This window comes from Neoarius graeffei, chromosome 12 (genome assembly GCF_027579695.1).
Source record: "Neoarius graeffei isolate fNeoGra1 chromosome 12, fNeoGra1.pri, whole genome shotgun sequence".
Classification (NCBI taxonomy): domain Eukaryota; kingdom Metazoa; phylum Chordata; class Actinopteri; order Siluriformes; family Ariidae; genus Neoarius; species Neoarius graeffei.
In genome coordinates, this window is record NC_083580.1 from 68,902,960 (window position 1) to 68,920,774 (window position 17,815).

At 44.4% G+C, this 17,815-nt stretch overlaps 1 protein-coding gene across 1 annotated transcript in view; it reads right to left on the reverse strand.

The window, feature by feature from the left end:
* pacs1a (phosphofurin acidic cluster sorting protein 1a) overlaps positions 1–12,256 on the reverse strand; it is a 55,594-nt gene extending 43,338 nt beyond the window's left edge. Inside the window, exon 1 of the mRNA XM_060935194.1 lies at positions 12,002–12,256. Within this exon, the coding sequence (XP_060791177.1) occupies positions 12,002–12,153 (152 nt within the window). The 5' untranslated portion in view covers positions 12,154–12,256. The remainder of the gene's footprint in view (positions 1–12,001) is intronic.
* Between the last annotated feature and the right edge of the window lie 5,559 nt (positions 12,257–17,815).

Consider the following 17,815-nt stretch of genomic DNA (forward strand, 5'->3'; position numbering starts at 1 on the left):
GTTTGCATTCTTATGTTATTAGTGTTGCTCAGAGATCATTCTCAGTTAGACAAAAATAACATGGAAGTGTTAGTGCCATATAGCTAATAACGATGCAGTGAAGTTGTAGTAAAATGTATAAAATGTTACATAAAATCAAACAAACAAACTCTCGGAACACTCAGAAAACCTGTTCAGAAAATGTTCAAAGCTAAAATTATTAGCTGAGACATGTCAGGAAATGGAGTACGAGTCTGGATTTTAGTTCTACAAGATAGAAAGATTGTGACACCTTAAAAAAAAAAAAAAAAAAACATCCCCAACAAACAGCTTGTGAACATAAAGTAATACGCATTACATTACAGGCATTTAGCAGACGCTTTTACCCAGAGCGACAACACCACACCTAGAGCAGCCTGGGGAGCAGTTGGGAGTTAGGTGCCTTGCTCAAGGGCACTTCAGCCATTCCTGATGGCCAAGGGAATCAAACCAGCAACCTTTTGGTCCCAAAGCTGCTTCTCTAACCATTAGGCCATAGCTTCCCCATTACCACATATCTTCTATACCTTCTATATGTGACACATTACCACATATCTTCTATACCTGCCCGTATCTCCCAACATCAAAGGCTATTAACCATCACATCATTGATTTGACGAGGCCTAACTGTCTTCTCAAACTCAAGTGCTCACAGTCATCTCTCCTGGATTTCTAGTATAATTCACATACCCGATTTCCCTTCTCTCAGTGAAGCACAACTCTCGAGTCAGAAGGCTTGGGAGAGAGACCTCCTGACCAATAATAAGGTTGGCAAAAGAAACTGTATCCTTCCAAAACACACGGTCAGCTTGTTGTTACGTAAGGGTCCACTCTATAATACACCCACTTTCATTACTACAGGGTTAAGTATGAAGGGTGTAAAGGTGTCTCATTGTTTTTGTAATGACTCAACATCATTCTGCTGCTAAGGAAAATTGTGACTTATCTATTGTTTAAAAAACAACAGATTTGTTAAAAAAGGTCTAATATTTAAAAAAAATGGCAGAGACTTCATTCAGTTACAGTCAAAGATTTTCTGCAGCATCAACTACAAAATGAAAGACTTAAAGATATTATTATGGCGATGCTGATTGAGCTTGCTCAGTATTCTCTACAGTTTTGTATCTACCTTTGATTGGAATGGCATTATCTTAAATGATATATTTTATTAAAATATTTTTGATTTTTCTTTTACTAATATGCCATTAGACCGCAAGCTGGCCTAATGGTTAGTATGTCCACCTCTCAACCAGGAGGTCGCAAGTTCTACTCGTGGTCAGTTGATACCGACCATCATAAACATGGTACCTACTACCGTCTGGCAAGGCACGCCACAATACAGATGCGAGTCGGGAGTCAAATGCTCGTGGTTACCAGAGGACCAGCCCCCCAATGTAACCCTAGCTGTATAGACGAGAGGTCGAGGGCTATTGAAACGGAGATTGGTGCTGCACCCATACACCTAAAGAGTTGGTTAGTACTGGGACAGGAGACTGCCTGGGAAGACTAGATTCTGGCGTGAGAGAGACTTTGAGGTTGACTTGAATATGCCATTAAAATCCTCGATTTTTAGTGGCCAGATGGTGATTATTTTCTCTAACACACACTTCTGACAGCATTTTCATTTGCTTGGCCCATCACAGGTTGATTTTCATACACTCGTTCTAATTCATTATTGTTTCTATAGCATTAAGTAATTCACCGAGACAATCATATAATCTAATCTAATAATAAATGGATATAAAAATGTGCTGTTATTAGATGTTTCCATCTCCGGTGTCAGGACATCACAAGTTCAAATCCTGACAATTCCACAACTAGATGTTATCATCTTCCCCCCCAATCTGTCCCTCTGAGTTACATGTTGATCCTGGGATTGAGATGCTGGCCTCTTCTGCCCTTCGGACCTGCTTGATCCATCCTGGTGCCCTGTGTCTGGTCGGAGTTTTATCGCACCGCTCCTGTGAAGGACGGCCCCATGAGGACAGTTGAGGGTTATACCTGTTAAAACTGTTAATATTATAGTCAGGCTGTCTGTTGTTGCCCAAATGAGGATGGGTTCCCTTTTGAGTCTGGTTCCTCTCGAGGTTTCTTCCTCATGTCGTCTGAGGGAGTTTTTCCTTGCCACCGTCGCCACAGGCTTGCTCATTGGGGATAGATTAGGGATAAAATTAGCTCATGTTTTAAGTCGTTCAAATTCTGTAAAGCTGCTTTGCGACAATGTTTATTGTTAAAAGCGCTATACAAATAAACTTGATTTGATCTTATTCCAGCTGTTCCTGTTTTATTTAGCATAGTATTTAAAAAAAACAAACAAACACCAGATGCCCTTCCTGACGCAACCCTCCCCAATCTATCGGTGCGTGGGACCAGTACCAAGTATGCACTGGCTTGTACAACCCTAGTTTTACCTAATCTGCATGTCTTTGAACAGTCAGAGAAAATGGGGAGAACATGCAAACTCCACACAGAAAGGCCCACGTCAGCCGTGAGGTTCAAACCTGGAACCTTTTTGCTGTGAGACAACAGTGCTAACCACTGCACCACCATGCCGCCCAGAAGTCCAAGAGAGCAAAAACTGCCCATGCTTTCTTGGTGGGAGAAGTAGCTTACTTGCTCTCCCTTGTCAATCACATGGACACTAGCCAATCATGGGCATCCATGAGGAGGGGGTGGGGTTAGGTGGGGAGGCGTGGCTATGTGAGGTAGGAGTTGCTCAATGAGTCTCAATCAGCATGTAAGTCTACGTTTACATTAGACCGTATCTGTCTCGTTTTCTTCGCGGATGCACTGTCCGTTTACATTAAACCGCCTGGAAACGCCGGGAAACGGGAATCCGCCAGCGTCCACGTATTCAATCCAGATTGTGTCAGCTCCGGTGCTGTGTAAACATTCAGAATACGCGGATACGCTGTGCTGAGCTCTAGCTGGCGTCTCATTGGACAATGTCACTGTGACATCCACCTTCCTGATTCGCTGGCGTTGGTCATGTGACGCGACTGCTGAAAAACGGCGCGGACTTCCGCCTTGTATCACCTTTCATTAAAGAGTATAAAAGTATGAAAATACTGCAAATACTGATGCAAATACTGCCCATTGTGTAGTTATGATTGTCTTTAGGCTTGCCATCCTTCCACTTGCAAGTAGTAAGTGATATGCGCTGGGATCACACACACACAGCGGCTCAGTCCCGAATCGTGGCTTGTGCACTTCACTCGTGCGCTGTGTGAGCTGCGCAGGGCCGGAGTGCGCACCCTCCAGAGGGCACTCGCTGTTCAGGGCGGAGTGATTTGGAGCACAGGATGCCTGCGGAGCCAAGTGTATCCGTGTATTGGCGTTGCTGTGTGCACGCAAATCGTGTATTGGTGTTGCTGTGTGCACACTAATCATTTTAAAAACGTTAATCTGATGATTCGCTGATACGGTCTAATGTAAACATGGGCTAAGAGAATGAAAATGAGCACATTTTCACAGACTCCTACTCAAGGGCAGGCACTGGGGAAGGTAGGCCGCCCATCTTACCAAACAATCAACTCTACATCAGTATCAGTCTTGCATGGTTAGAGGCCCCCATGGTGGGGATATATATATTTCACTTTCAAAAATGCTTGTCACCAAACTCCAGGAAATACTAAGGTGTGGGATGCACATTAATGAGTGCAGATATATTCAGAATGCCCTTTTCTCAACCTGGCAACAGTTTGGCGACAAACTGTCAACATCTAATATCAGAAAACTGACTTTTATTCTGTCAACTCGTCTTTGTCACCACACGTTTACATAGAGATTCACTTGCGCGGATTCGTGACCATTCTCGTCACCAAACTCCAGGAAATACTAAGGCGTAGGGCGAGCATTAATGGACGGAAATATATCGGGATGCCCTTTTCTCGACTTGGTTACAGTTTGGATACAATCTATCAACATTTCATACGAGAAAAGGGACTTATTTAATGAACCGGGCATCTGTCCAGCCGCCATGGCAGTCGCTGAACAGGCTGGATTTCTCTGAGAATGTACTCCATTCGTGTTCTTGTTTAACATGTTGGGGATTATTTCTGCTGAAATGCCAAAAATGCCTTGAAAAAGCTTGAAATATGAAGCACTTGATATTCCTCTTACATTGTGCATGCTATGCATTGTAATGTGATGCTCTGGATCACACTGAAACGATGTGTAATTATAAGGCTAATGGCATATGTTGTTCTGTAAATCGACAGTACAGATTGGCCTCCTGTCTTTGGCCTCCTGTGTTGCTTCCATGCTTTCTATGGTGAAAATGGCAAAGAACTATGACAGGTTAGCAGACTGATCTGCTTTTTTTTTTTTTCTTTGAATGCCATAATAAGGCGGCACGGTGGTGTAGTGGTTAGCGCTGTCGCCTCACAGCAAGAAGGTCCTGGGTTCGAGCCCCGGGGCCGGCGAGGGCCTTTCTGTGTGGAGTTTGCATGTTCTCCCCGTGTCCGCGTGGGTTTCCTCCGGGTGCTCCGGTTTCCCCCACAGTCCAAAGACATGCAGGTTAGGTTAACTGGTGACTCTAAATTGAGCGTAGGTGTGAATGTGAGTGTGAATGGTTGTCTGTGTCTATGTGTCAGCCCTGTGATGACCTGGCGACTTGTCCAGGGTGTACCCCGCCTTTCGCCCGTAGTAAGCTGGGATAGGCTCCAGCTTGCCTGCGACCCTGTAGAAGGATAAAGCGGCTAGAGATAATGAGATGAATGAGATGCCATAATAAGCTTTTTGACAGAAAATGTGATTAAACTTCCAGAAAAAAAAAAAAAAAAATCATAGAAAAATCTAGGTATTTGACCATTAATGACGGCTGCATGACCAAAAATGCTGTCAGGAGGGGCCTCATGTTCCTTGAGCACATCTAGTTCAGGATGATTTTAACCAGCATTTTCAATGGATAAAATGCAGATTTTTATAGAATCTGTGATTTTGTTGTTATTATTAACACCAGCACTGATGTGTTTCATCACAGTACAGTCATATCATTTAGTTTACAGCTCGGAAAAAAAATACATGTAACTCTGTAGTTAAATGTGCAGTTTAAATCAAACATACAATTATATTTGGGTAGTATTAATAATGATGAGTGTTATTCTCCTAGACACAATTTACAAAGCCATGGTGTTTGTCAGCAGCAAAATATGCTGCAAACTCCATGCTGAAGTGGCAGGTTTAAATTTAGAGACAAATAACAACGAATAACTATGACTGTGAATGAATAGGCTGTCATAACATTAAAGGAGAACTGAAGGCAAATTTTATTATCATCAAATTTATATTTCTCATTTTATTAAATACAAGAATGCATTTTTGATCGCTATTCTGTCACTGCTATAGCAAGTTATAAGTGTTTGAAACATGCTATGTAATATATCAGTCCGCATGTCAAAGCAATGGCCGTAAACGAGATTCGTTGAGACCTGTACGAGACATCGTAGGACGGAAGTAAAATGTACAGCGGAAATCAAAGTAACCAACATCTGCCAACGTTGTCAAAAGACACGTGCACGCTCTTTCAAATGCTGATGTAATCAAGCCGGAAGTTTTGTTTGTTTTGATAGCAATCAGGAAAGTTTGAAAAAAGTCGGCAGTAATCGTCATTTAAACTTGTTTTTGTGCAATATTTCGTTTGGAAAATGGTTTTCAAAATGGCGGCACTGACACCTGGCTGACGCTTCACGTTTCGAAGTCTCGCACAAGTCTCGTGAAGATCGCGCGGATAAGCGACGCCTGCCGTGGACCAAACGAACTAAATTCAACACGGCTAAAAACCGAATAGGCCGATAAGTATAATATTTAATTGCAATTAGTTGCCAATATGAGTCACGATATTTAAGTTACTAAAACCAAAAACATAATTGAATAATACGTTAATTAAGAAATAAAGCAAGTTTAAAAATGACTTCGGGCGGCACGGTGGTGTAGTGGTTAGCGCTGTCGCCTCACAGCAAGAAGGTCCTGGGTTCGAGCCCCGGGGCCGGCGAGGGCCTTTCTGTGTGGAGTTTGCATGTTCTCCCCGTGTCCGCGTGGGTTTCCTCCGGGTGCTCCGGTTTCCCCCACAGTCCAAAGACATGCAGGTTAGGTTAACTGGTGACTCTAAATTGACCGTAGGTGTGAATGTGAGTGTGAATGGTTGTCTGTGTCTATGTGTCAGCCCTGTGATGACCTGGCGACTTGTCCAGGGTGTACCCCGCCTTTCGCCCGTAGTCAGCTGGGATAGGCTCCAGCTTGCCTGCGACCCTGTAGAAGGATAAAGCGGCTAGAGATAATGAGATGAGATGAGAAAAATGACTTCAGTTCTCCTTGAACACCAGTACCACTATTGTAACAATTTTCTGTCCTCCTTTCAGTCCTTTACCTGCTTCAGTTTCAACTCGGGTCTAGTTGCTGCTATTGAATGTTTTAAGAGGAGAATGCAATAGTCGCCTGTTGCACCAAATATTCTTTAAACGTTACAATTTAAGTCAAAATCCCCAATACAGCCCAGATCTTCAAGTCAAGTTTATTTGTATAGCGCTTTTAACAACAGACATTGTCACAAAGCAGCTTTACAGAAAATTAAAGACTTTAAACATGAGCAAGCCTGTGGCGACGATGGCAAGGAAAAACTCCCTTAGACGACATGAGGAAGAAACCTCGAGAGGAACCAGACTCAAAAGGGAACCCGCCCTCATTTGGGTGATAACAGATAGCGTGATTATAAATGACTCGCTTCTATAACCGTGTCCTATAGAGTCACAAAGTATAACTGTGAAACCAGGAAATTCATTATGGTTTTAACATGAAGTCTGTTTTGTTGATGTTATAAACTATTCACTGATGGAAACTTGAATGAAAAACTGTTCATGGCAACTGCAGTCCTAAAAAGTTACCAAATTGACTGTAGTCCTCAGACATAAATGCATTACTGTACATGTCCAGAGCGCCTTCCAAGTGTGACTTTCGACTGTCCATATGGGGCTGTCCTCCACAGGAGCAATGTGATGAGACTCCAGCCAGACATAGGGCGTCAGGATGGATCAGGCAGGTCCGAGGAGCATATCTATCTTCTGATATATATCTTCCGAATATGTTGGTTATGTGCGCCACGTTGTGGTTTATATTTTATTATCTCAACAGAGAAGCTGGACCTGTTGAGCTGCACTCTGGTTTGTGCATAAACATTGATCCATATTCCATTACATTACTTATTCATTTCATAGATGCTTTTCTCCAAAGAGAGGCAAAATACAATCCAAGCAGAGAGCTGTTAAAAGGAGCTGACAGTGACACAAATGCTGTAATGCTAATTTACCAGAAATGATTGCCAGATACCAGAAAGAACAGAGGTTTCCAACTAAAAACAAGGATTAGACTAAGTGCTAGCACTGAATACTCGGAAACCCGAGTCGTGAATCACTCAGACAGCCTATAAACGTTAGACTCTTGCAGTGCTGTCCTACGTGTAGCCATGAGCAACTCTGCGCAGGTAACTCACAGCTCCTGTGTAACAGCACATACAGAGACGTGTAAGAGAAGCGAATCAGCGTACTTCACAGCCAAATAAATAGTGTGTGAAAATTAGCTTGTGATCCACATGGGACTTACTGGCCTCTTTGATGGGGGAAAACAGATAACCATAAACTTACACTAAGTGGGTCAGTGAAAAGAAAAGAGAAGACATACTAAACTAAAAATGGTCAAGGAAAACTCAACACACTGTCACTGAAGAGACTGTTAAAGGGCTGGAGTCTGAAGATTTGGTCAATGAGTTTTCGAGTAGAAAAGCAAGAAAGAAAGAAAACATTTTGGAGCCGGGACCCCTTATCTACAAAATAAATTCATGGACCCCTTGAGTTATTTCATGAACATTATTCAAGTGGGTATGGTAATATTTTCTATATATTACATGGACAGGACTGTTTTCCTGGGAAATTTGCTACTCATATTTTTCATACGAGCTACAGCCAGGACATGGAGATTCAAAACCATGACATATGTCACTTGTGAGGAAATCGATGAACTGTTTTGATAAATTTGGGTACTTTTTGTTTGTGACAAAAAAAAGTGTCTCTATAATAAAAAGAAAAATCACACATTGGCTTGAAGATATGAAGTTTATCTTCTCGTGTTGAAAAACTCACATTTTTTATACGAAATGCATCATGGATCTGAGCGACATATTTAAATGATATTGGCTGGCTTTGAGTGGTCGTCTTCGACTCATTCAATATCATGCTAGCTGAATGGAATATATCTGATATACCATGAAAAAAAAAGACAGCCAATATTATTATTTGCATACACACACTTCATATCAGCATTCTCGAAGGCCAACGCTAGCTTACCCGTGACTCAGTACTGTTAGCGCGGCAGTCCAGTTACCTTCCAGCTGGTGTAGCATTAGCGAAGGCCAATGCTAGCGCAGTCAAGCTAGTGCTACCGAGAGCTACTAGCACAGGCTAATGACCGAGAAACTAAGATTTCTGTCTCTAGACTCTTCTTACATGCACGCTCGCCACAGTATTTTCCACTCCGACTTGAGCATTCATTTCCCTGTGTAATTTACTTTACTTTTAAAATCACCAGACAACTACATACAACGGAGCGACGTGGCAGCCATTTACGATGAAGCAGACCTGGCGGCCATGTTTGTTTACAAATTGTCACAGTCGCTTGCGTTTTATATCGCCGATGTGTGACATGTCTTGACAATGAATATTGTAATAATATTGCACACTCATTCTCCGTTGGGTAGAGTGACGTAATACACGTCGGATAAGCGATATGCTAACAATATTGCATACTATCAAACCAAATGAAGGGAATAGAATGCATGTTTTATTCCATGGAAAAAGCGTCCTGTGTGTATATAATAATTCCCGATATTTCACTCCGATGACATCACTCCCCCGTGTTTTCTCACTGACTTGACATGCGTTGTCAAAATGCCGAATTGGTTCAAAATTACAATTCTTTTGATTAACTTGGATTTTTTTGTGTGTGTGTGTGGATGTGTCCATACAATATAAAGAATATTACACAGTGGCACAAAGATATGAAATTCATCTTCTCGTGTTGAAAATATTTTCACTCATTCGCTTCGCTCACTAGTGAATATGCTCACCACTCAAATATAAACTTCATATCTTCACACAACCGTGTAATATCCTCTCTTTATCACAGCCATATAGCTATATTTTCCTGAATTCCCCCCCAACAGAATACACTTAGATCCATTATCTGTAAGTTTTCTTGTTCAGTTAGAGGTTTGGATTAAACAATTCAAGTGGTCAGTCAAGCAGGCTAATAAGTAGAAGAACTCAATAATAAAATGTTATAAAACTTTGATAATGATCGGTTGTGATTTACAAATCATTCCCATATCTGAGGGTTCACACTCACTCAGCCATGTGCAGTCAGAAATAAAATTAATACCCACTGTCAGATGTCTGGACAGACTATGTACAATGTTAGAGGAGCGCTATTTGATAGATTCCCCCGCTCCCCATTACACAGGCTTCCAGTGCGGAGACCTGAGGTTACCCTAACCCCTGCCACACTCCTCATCTCGTACTTCTGAGACCTTCCCATGGAGTAGCCTGCCTAGCACACAAACTAGAATCAAGAAACCACTCCAGCAAGGTTAAATGATCCACACAGTGACGTGATGTTCAAACAGGCAATTAAAAAAAACAGATTGCGCGAATATCACTGTTCTGATTTTTTGAATGCACGTGTGCAGTCACCCGATACCACCCCCAGCAAGACGGGCAGCTGCCCAGGTCGCCTTGGAAGGAGGGCCAAGAAACGATCAATCATGGCTACAGATGGAACATCAAGGAAGACATGGTAGGAGTTGTCAAGCTAGGAGAGAAAATACAAAAAGTTCTGACATGCTAGACTTGTCGTCATTGTGTTGTGGGCATCCTAGATGCCACATCACTGTTTTTCTATGTCACATTACAAGACTGTTCATCCTTCCTGATGGTTATATTCAGGGCCATCAGAATCTGTATTCGGGCAGTGGGCATGTGCCGTCCTTGATCGCCATGCAATGGAGTAGTAAGGCATCTCCTTCCCTCCACTAGCCTGGGGTGGTGCCTTAAGCGAGCACTGGCAACCCCTTGTTCACCCTAGTCAGGTTTATGACCAAAAACTGGATTCAGCAGACTGCGCAGAGGAGACTACCACCTGGTGGTTCAACGGGAAGGAAGGCGGACCCATCAAATCGTTTGTGCAGCACGATCAAGGTATTGTGCAACACGTAAAACACCGTTGACCATCTACTGCATCCTGACCTAGCTCCAGCCATCTTGATTCTGTCCTGCCCCGAACCCAGTTAGGTCTGGATGAGAGAGTGAGGCTGACGGCTGCGCAACTCTCCCTCACTCTAATCCAAGTCACACCCAAGTCATGAATTCAAATTCAAAATCATCACCCCCACTACAGCACCTATGCACGCATGCCCGACATGTGGGCGTACCTTCAAAGCCTGGATTGGCCTCATCGGTCACTTCCAGACCCACAACCACCACCCACCAAACTGAAGTCATGGTCATCTTTGACCCCGAAGGGAATTATCCATCCATCCATTATCTGTAGCTGCTTATCCTGTTCTGCAGGCAAACTGGAGCCTATTCCAGCAGACTATGGGTGAGAGGCGGGGTACACCCTGGACAAGTCGCCAGATCATCGCAGGTCTGACACAGAGACAAACAACCATTCACACCTACGGTCAATTTAGAGCCACCAATTAGCCTAACCTGCATGTCTTTGGACTGTGGGGAAACCGGAGCACCTGGGAAGAACATGCAAACTCCACACAAAAAGGCCCTCGTCAGCCACTGGGCTCGAACTCAGGACCTTCTTGCTGTGAGGCGACAGTGCTAACCACTACACCACCGTGCCGCCCCCGAATGGAATTAATGTAGTATAATCCCAGCATGGGTGGCACTGTCGCCTCACAGCAAGAAGGTTCTGGGTTTGAGCCCAGTGGCCTTTCTGTGTGGAGTTTTCACGTTCTCCCCATGTCTTCATGGGTTTCCTCCGGGTGCTCCAGTTTCCCCTAGAGTCCAAAGACATGCAGGTTAGACTAACTAGTGGCTCTAAATTGACCGTGAGTGTGAATGCTTGTTTGTCTCCACGTGTCAGCCTTGCGATGATCTGGTGACTTGTCCAGGGTGTACCCCGCCTCTCGCTCATAGTCAGATGGGATAGGATCCAGCCTCCAGTTTATACAAGATAAGTGGTTACAGATAATGGATGGATGGAATCCCAGCATGGATGATACGGCGGTACAGTGGTTAGCACTGTCGCCTCACAGCAAGAAGGTTCTGGGTTCGAGCCCAGTGGCTGACAGAAGCCTTTCTGTGTGGAGTTTGCATGTTCTCCCCTTGTCTGTATGGGTTTCCTCGGGGTGCTCCAGTTTCCCGTACAGTCCAAAGACATGCAGGTTAGGTTAACTAGTGGCTCTAAATTAACCGTAGGTGTGAATGTGAATGGTTGTGTCTCTCAGTGTGTCAGCCTTGTGATGATCTGGCGACTTGGCCAGGGTGCCTCTCGCCCATAGTCAGATGGGATGGGATGGGATAGGATCCAGCCTCCGGCTTAACCGTGACCCTGCACAGGATGGATAATGGATGGATGGATGGATGGATGGATGGATGATTCCAGCATCACTGTGCTACTCATGTCTGTGACATCAGACAGGTTCATAGCTACTAAGTTCTTATGGGAAGAACAACAGTTCAGGATCAGCACCCAATCAGAAATGTTTTGAATCGAGTTTCATATCAAGAGCTTAGTCAAAGTTGAAACAATCCGAGAAGGAGAGTTGGGTATGATGTCACCTGATGACGGACTTTTTAGGCTAAATGACGGGTGCGTCCTACATGCGCGTGACAGGAGTTACAGTGTGACAATTGGGCGGCAGTGCTGCAACCTGTAACTCCACGCACGCACGCACGCACGCACGAATACACGCACGTACCTTGGCACGCAGCTCGGAGAGGAGCGGTCGATTTCCCAAGTCGCAAACAGGTTCATCTGAACCGGGCGGTTTGATGAAATGCTGGCCGTTTTGAAGGGCTGCAGGTGTGGAGACGCGACTCCCGGCCGCTGAACTCCTCCTCGCTCCGACATGCTAATGGTGTAGAGGGAAAAATCGCAGTGCAAGTCTTGTTGATGAAGCTCCGCTCTCAGTTACCCGCATGTTGGGGGGGAATCGTTGCGCGTGTCACGATGCGTGTCCCTGTCACGCGCTCCGCACCGCCTCCTTCCTTCCCAACGCCGCTCATGTTCCACTTCAGTCCAGTGTTTAGACTCGGTCCCTTAAACACGCCGCACTTCAAAGCACCGCCTGCTCCAGGCGGAAACCTGTCTCTCTGTGATCACAGAATAGCGCCGCTTCCGGTTAAAGTTGCGCGAGTGAGCGCGCGCTGTGAGACTGTTCCTTGCGCGCTCGAGTATAAACCCGTGCAGATGCAGATGCGCGCGCTTGCGCGTTTCTCATGCAGAGCACGGTGCGTCCTGGTTCCCTGGAGCATTTACACAGACAGGCTGCAGTCTGCCGTAATCTCAACAATTAACTCGGACCGACAGTAACTACACTGCACCGGTTAGGAATTTGAACATAAACAGACGCGCAGCTTGTGAACAGGCAAGGCAGACAACTGCTTGGGGCCCTCTGGCCCAGGGCCCCCCCGAGAGTCGGGGCCCGAGGGCTTATTTATTTATTTTTTCTCATCTCATTATCTCTAGCGGGCGGCACGGTCGCCTCACAGCAAGAAGGTCCTAGGTTCGAGCCCCGTGGCCGGCGAGGGCCTTTCTGTGCGGAGTTTGCATGTTCTCCCCGTGTCCGCGTGGGTTTCCTCCGGGTGCTCCGGTTTCCCCCACAGTCCAAAGACATGCAGGTTAGGTTAACTGGTGACTCTAAATTGACCGTAGGTGTGAATGTGAGTGTGAATGGTTGTCTGTGTCTATGTGTCAGCCCTGTGATGACCTGGCGACTTGTCCAGGGTGTACCCCGCCTTTCACCCGTAGTCAGCTGGGATAGGCTCCAGCTTGCCTGCGACCCTGTAGAAGGATAAAGCGGCTAGAGATAATGAGATGAGATGAGATTATCTCTAGCCGCTTTATCCTGTTCTACAGGGTCGCAGGCAAGCTGGAGCCTATCCCAGCTGACTACGGGCGAAAGACTGGACAAGTCACTCACCAGGTCATCACAGGGCTGACACATAGACACAGACAACCATTCACATTCACACCTACGGTCAATTTAGAGTCACCAGTTAACCTAACCTGCATGTCTTTGGACTGTGGGGGAAACCGGAGCACCCGGAGGAAACCCACACGGACACGGGGAGAACATGCAAACTCCACATAGAAAGACCCTTGCTGGCCACGGGGCTCGAACCCGGACCTTCTTGCTGTGAGGCGACAGCGCTAACCACTACACCACCGTGCCGCCCGTATTTTGTTTTTTTATTGTTCTTTACCATTGTATTTTCACATTTGGAATTTAAAAAACTTTGGTTTCATACATTTTTCGTTGGTGTCAGATTATTTATAACATATTGGTGATGAACACTGGTCAGAAGGGCCCCCTGGAAATTTTTGCTTGGGGCCACAACAGACTCTAGAATCGCCTCTGAACATAAATATGGCCAAAAGTTTGTGGATACTTCACTTCACTATCACACCCAAAGTGCCTGTTGAACATGTTAGACAAGAAGCCTTTATTTAATCACACGTACACTCGAGCACAATGAAATGTCTCCTCTGCTCTGCATTTAACCCATCTGAAGCAGTGAACACACACACAGTGGTGCTTGAAAGTCTGTGAACTCTTTACAGTTTTCTATATTTCTGCATAAATATGACCTAAAGCATGAGATTTTCACAAAAACAAAATTATACTTGGTCATTTATTTATTGAGGAAAATGTTCCACTATTACATATCTGTGAGTGGCAAAAGTATGTGAACCTTTGCTTTCAGTATCTGGTGTGACCCCCTTGTGCAGCAGTAACTGTAACATTTCCAGTAACTGATGATCAGTCCTGCACACCGGCTTGGAGGAATTTTAACCCATTCCTCCGTACAGAACAGCTTCAACTCTGGGATGTTGGTGGGTTTCCTCACATGAACTGCTCGCTTCAGGTCCTTCGACAACATTTCGATTGGATTAAGGTCAGGACTTTGACGTGGCCATTCCAAAACATTCAATTTATTCTTCTTTAACCATTCTTTGGTAGAACGACTTGTGTGCTTAGAGTCGTTGTCTTACTCCATGACCCACTTTCCCTTGAGATTCAGTTCATGGACAGATGACGTGACATTTTCCTTTAGAATTTGCTGGTATAATTGAGAATTCATTGTTCCGTCAATGATGGCAAGCCATCCTGGCTCAGATGCAGCAGTGTTTTGCTTTCTCCAAACATGACGCTTCTCATTTAAACCAAAAATTTCTATTTTGGTCTCATACGTCCACAAAACATTTTTCCAATAGCCTTCGTCCACGTGATCTTTAGCAAACTGCAGACGAGCAGCAATGTTCTTTTTGGAGAGCAGTGGCTTTCTCCTTGCAACCCTGCCATGCACACCATTGTTGTTCAGTGTTCTCCTGATGGTGGACTCATGAACATTAACATTAGCCAATGTGAGAGAGGCCTTCAGTTGCTTAGAAGTTACCCTGAGGTCCTTTGTGACCTCGCCAACTATTACATGCCTTTCTCTTTGTTGGCCGACCACTCCTGAGGAGGGTAACAATGATCTTGAATTTCCTCCGTTTGTACACAATCTGTCTGACTGTGGATTGGTAGAGTCCAAACTCTTTAGAGATGGTTTTGTAACCTTTTCCAGCCTGATGAGCATCAACAATGCTTTTTCTGAGGTCCTCAGAAATCTCCTTTGTTCATGCCATGATACACTTCCACAAACATGTGTTGTGAAGATCAGACTTTGATAGATCCCTGTTCTTTAAATAAAACAGGGTGCCCACTCACACCTGATTGTCATCCCATTGACTGAAAACACCTGACTCTAATTTCACCTTCAAATTAACTGCTAATCCTAGAGGTTCACATACTTTTGCCACTCAGATATGTAACATTGGATCATTTTCCTCAATAAATAAATGACCAAGTATAATATTTTTTGTCTCATTTGTTTAACCGGGTTCTCTTTATCTACTTTTAGGACTTGTGTGAAAATCTGATGATGTTTTAGCTCATATTTATGCAGAAATATAGAAAATTCTAAAGGGTTCACAAACTTTCAAGCACCACTGTACCCAGAGCAGTGCACAGCCGTGCTACAGTGCCTGAGGAGCAGTTGGGGGTTAGGTGTCTTGCTCAAGGGCACTTCAGCCCAACCTTCAGGCCATGGCTGCCCCATCTTAACCAAACCTGTGGGGGAGGAAACCCATGCAGACACAGAGAGAACATGCAAACTCCATACAGGCCACCACCGGCTGCTGGGCTCGAACCCAGAACCTTCTTGCTGTGAGGCAACAGTGCTAACCACTATACTACAGTACCTATACCAGGATTCCACTAGCTTTTAGGGTGTGGCTGTGAGGATTTGCCTATTAAGCCACAAGAACATTAGTGAGGTCAGGCAGTGATGTTGGGTGAACCTGGGTGCTGTGCCATAGCTGCCCACTGCTCTGGGTGTGTGTGTTCACTGCTTCAGATAGGTTAAATGCAGAGGAGGAATTTCACTGTGCTTGAGTACTTGTGACAAATAAAGTCGTCTTTTTCTTCTGAAGAGCCCTGGGATGCAGTTGGCGTTCCAGTTCATCCCATCTATCCATCCATTATCTCTAGCTGCTTATCCTGTCCTACAGGGTCGCAGGCATGGCATTATAAAGCTTGCTTTATGGAAAGGGGCACTGCATCATGCTGAAACAGGTTTGGGCTCAAACTATTTACAGTGAAAGTAAACCTAAATCAAATATAAATCATTAAACACTATGTATACTTATGCACATTAAAACAGGAAAGCATAGATGAGATACAGTCTGTGAGTGTCATCTATCTCTCTCTCTCTCTCACACACACACACACACACACACACACACACACACTAGTGATGTGTCTCCAATGACTATGCTGTTTCCATCCCTTTATCTCTTGCTCACACTCTGTAATGAGGAAAATGGAGGAAATTACATCATGTCCTGAAACATTTTGTTATTCAAGGATACGATTTTCATCTTTACAGAATGCAATCCAAAATGTCCCTCAGGGATCATTAAAGTCCATCTATCATATACAGAGATGGGTGATGAATGAAAGAAAAGGGGAAAAAAACAACATAGTGTGGTTAGTAAGGTGTCAGGCTTCAGGGTGTTGGGCCAAGACCAGCTTCAGTGCTTCTTGGCAGAGATTCTACAAGTCTTTGGATGTATACTGGATCTGAAGAGACCATTCCCATCAGGATAGACATGGTTTTGAATTTGTATTGCTTTGCAGTGATCAAGGGGACCAAAACCATACCAGTAAAATGCCTCCCAAAGAACATTATATACACCTCACTGTAGGGATCAAGCATTCAGGCCTGGTGGACATTACACATGTATACTCATCCACTTATTAAAGACCCACTGACACAACTTTTTACACCACGTAATATGTATATTTATTGTTTTATTGCTGTATTGTGAAATAAAATATCCAAAACTCAACTTGAATAAAGGGTCGTCTTTGTAGAAAATCAAGAATTTCAGAGCCGATTTTGTGTTTTTTGCCCCGGCTTCTACAAGCGCCATGAGCCATTTGCCCGTTTTTGCCGCTAGGGCGAGTGACGTCACATCAGTGTATGTCGTTCTGGATTGCATGAAAACAAAACATGGCTCATGTCGAAGACGATCACTTCTCTTGTTCTTCGTCAAGTTTCAGTGGCGAATATGCGGATATTTCTGATTCAGAGCATGAAGAAGAGTGTTATGAAGAATATCCAAAACTCGGCGTTTTACCGTATCAGTTTGAACCAACACAGTCGGCATCAAACTTGGATTCAGACACTCCTGGCGATACTCAGTCACAGACTCATCTCATCTCATCTCATTATCTCTAGCCGCTTTATCCTTCTACAGGGTCGCAGGCAAGCTGGAGCCTATCCCAGCTGACTACGGGCGAAAGGCGGGGTACACCCTGGACAAGTCGCCAGGTCATCACAGGGCTGACACATAGACACAGACAACCATTCACACTCACATTCACACCTACGGTCAATTTAGAGTCACCAGTTAACCTAACCTGCATGTCTTTGGACTGTGGGGGAAACCGGAGCACCCGGAGGAAACCCACGCGGACACGGGGAGAACATGCAAACTCCACACAGAAAGGCCCTCGCCGGCCCTGGGGCTCGAACCCAGGACCTTCTTGCTGTGAGGCGACAGAGCTAACCACTACACCACCGTGCCGCCCCAGTCACAGACTGACGCTGAAAATTTTGTTGGTCTCAACACTGACGACCGAGTTGGAAATAAAAACTGGTTAGTTTTTTTTTTTAAATATTATCAGTGATTAGGCGTATGTAAATTAATTTTAACGTTATACTTTATCCTTGGAAGGGGGGGTGGTATTTGTGTTCTTTTCATTTCGTACACTTTCATGTACAACATACATGTTAACAACAAAATATTAATACAAAAATAAGAATAACATAAAGAGACAAAAGAACATTTGAACAATTTCACGGCATGTAGAAGTTGAAAACAATGTCTGCATGGTCTGTGACAAACCTCAGATTCAATATTTGGTATAACCTCCTCTGCATGATCTGGCACATGTACATTG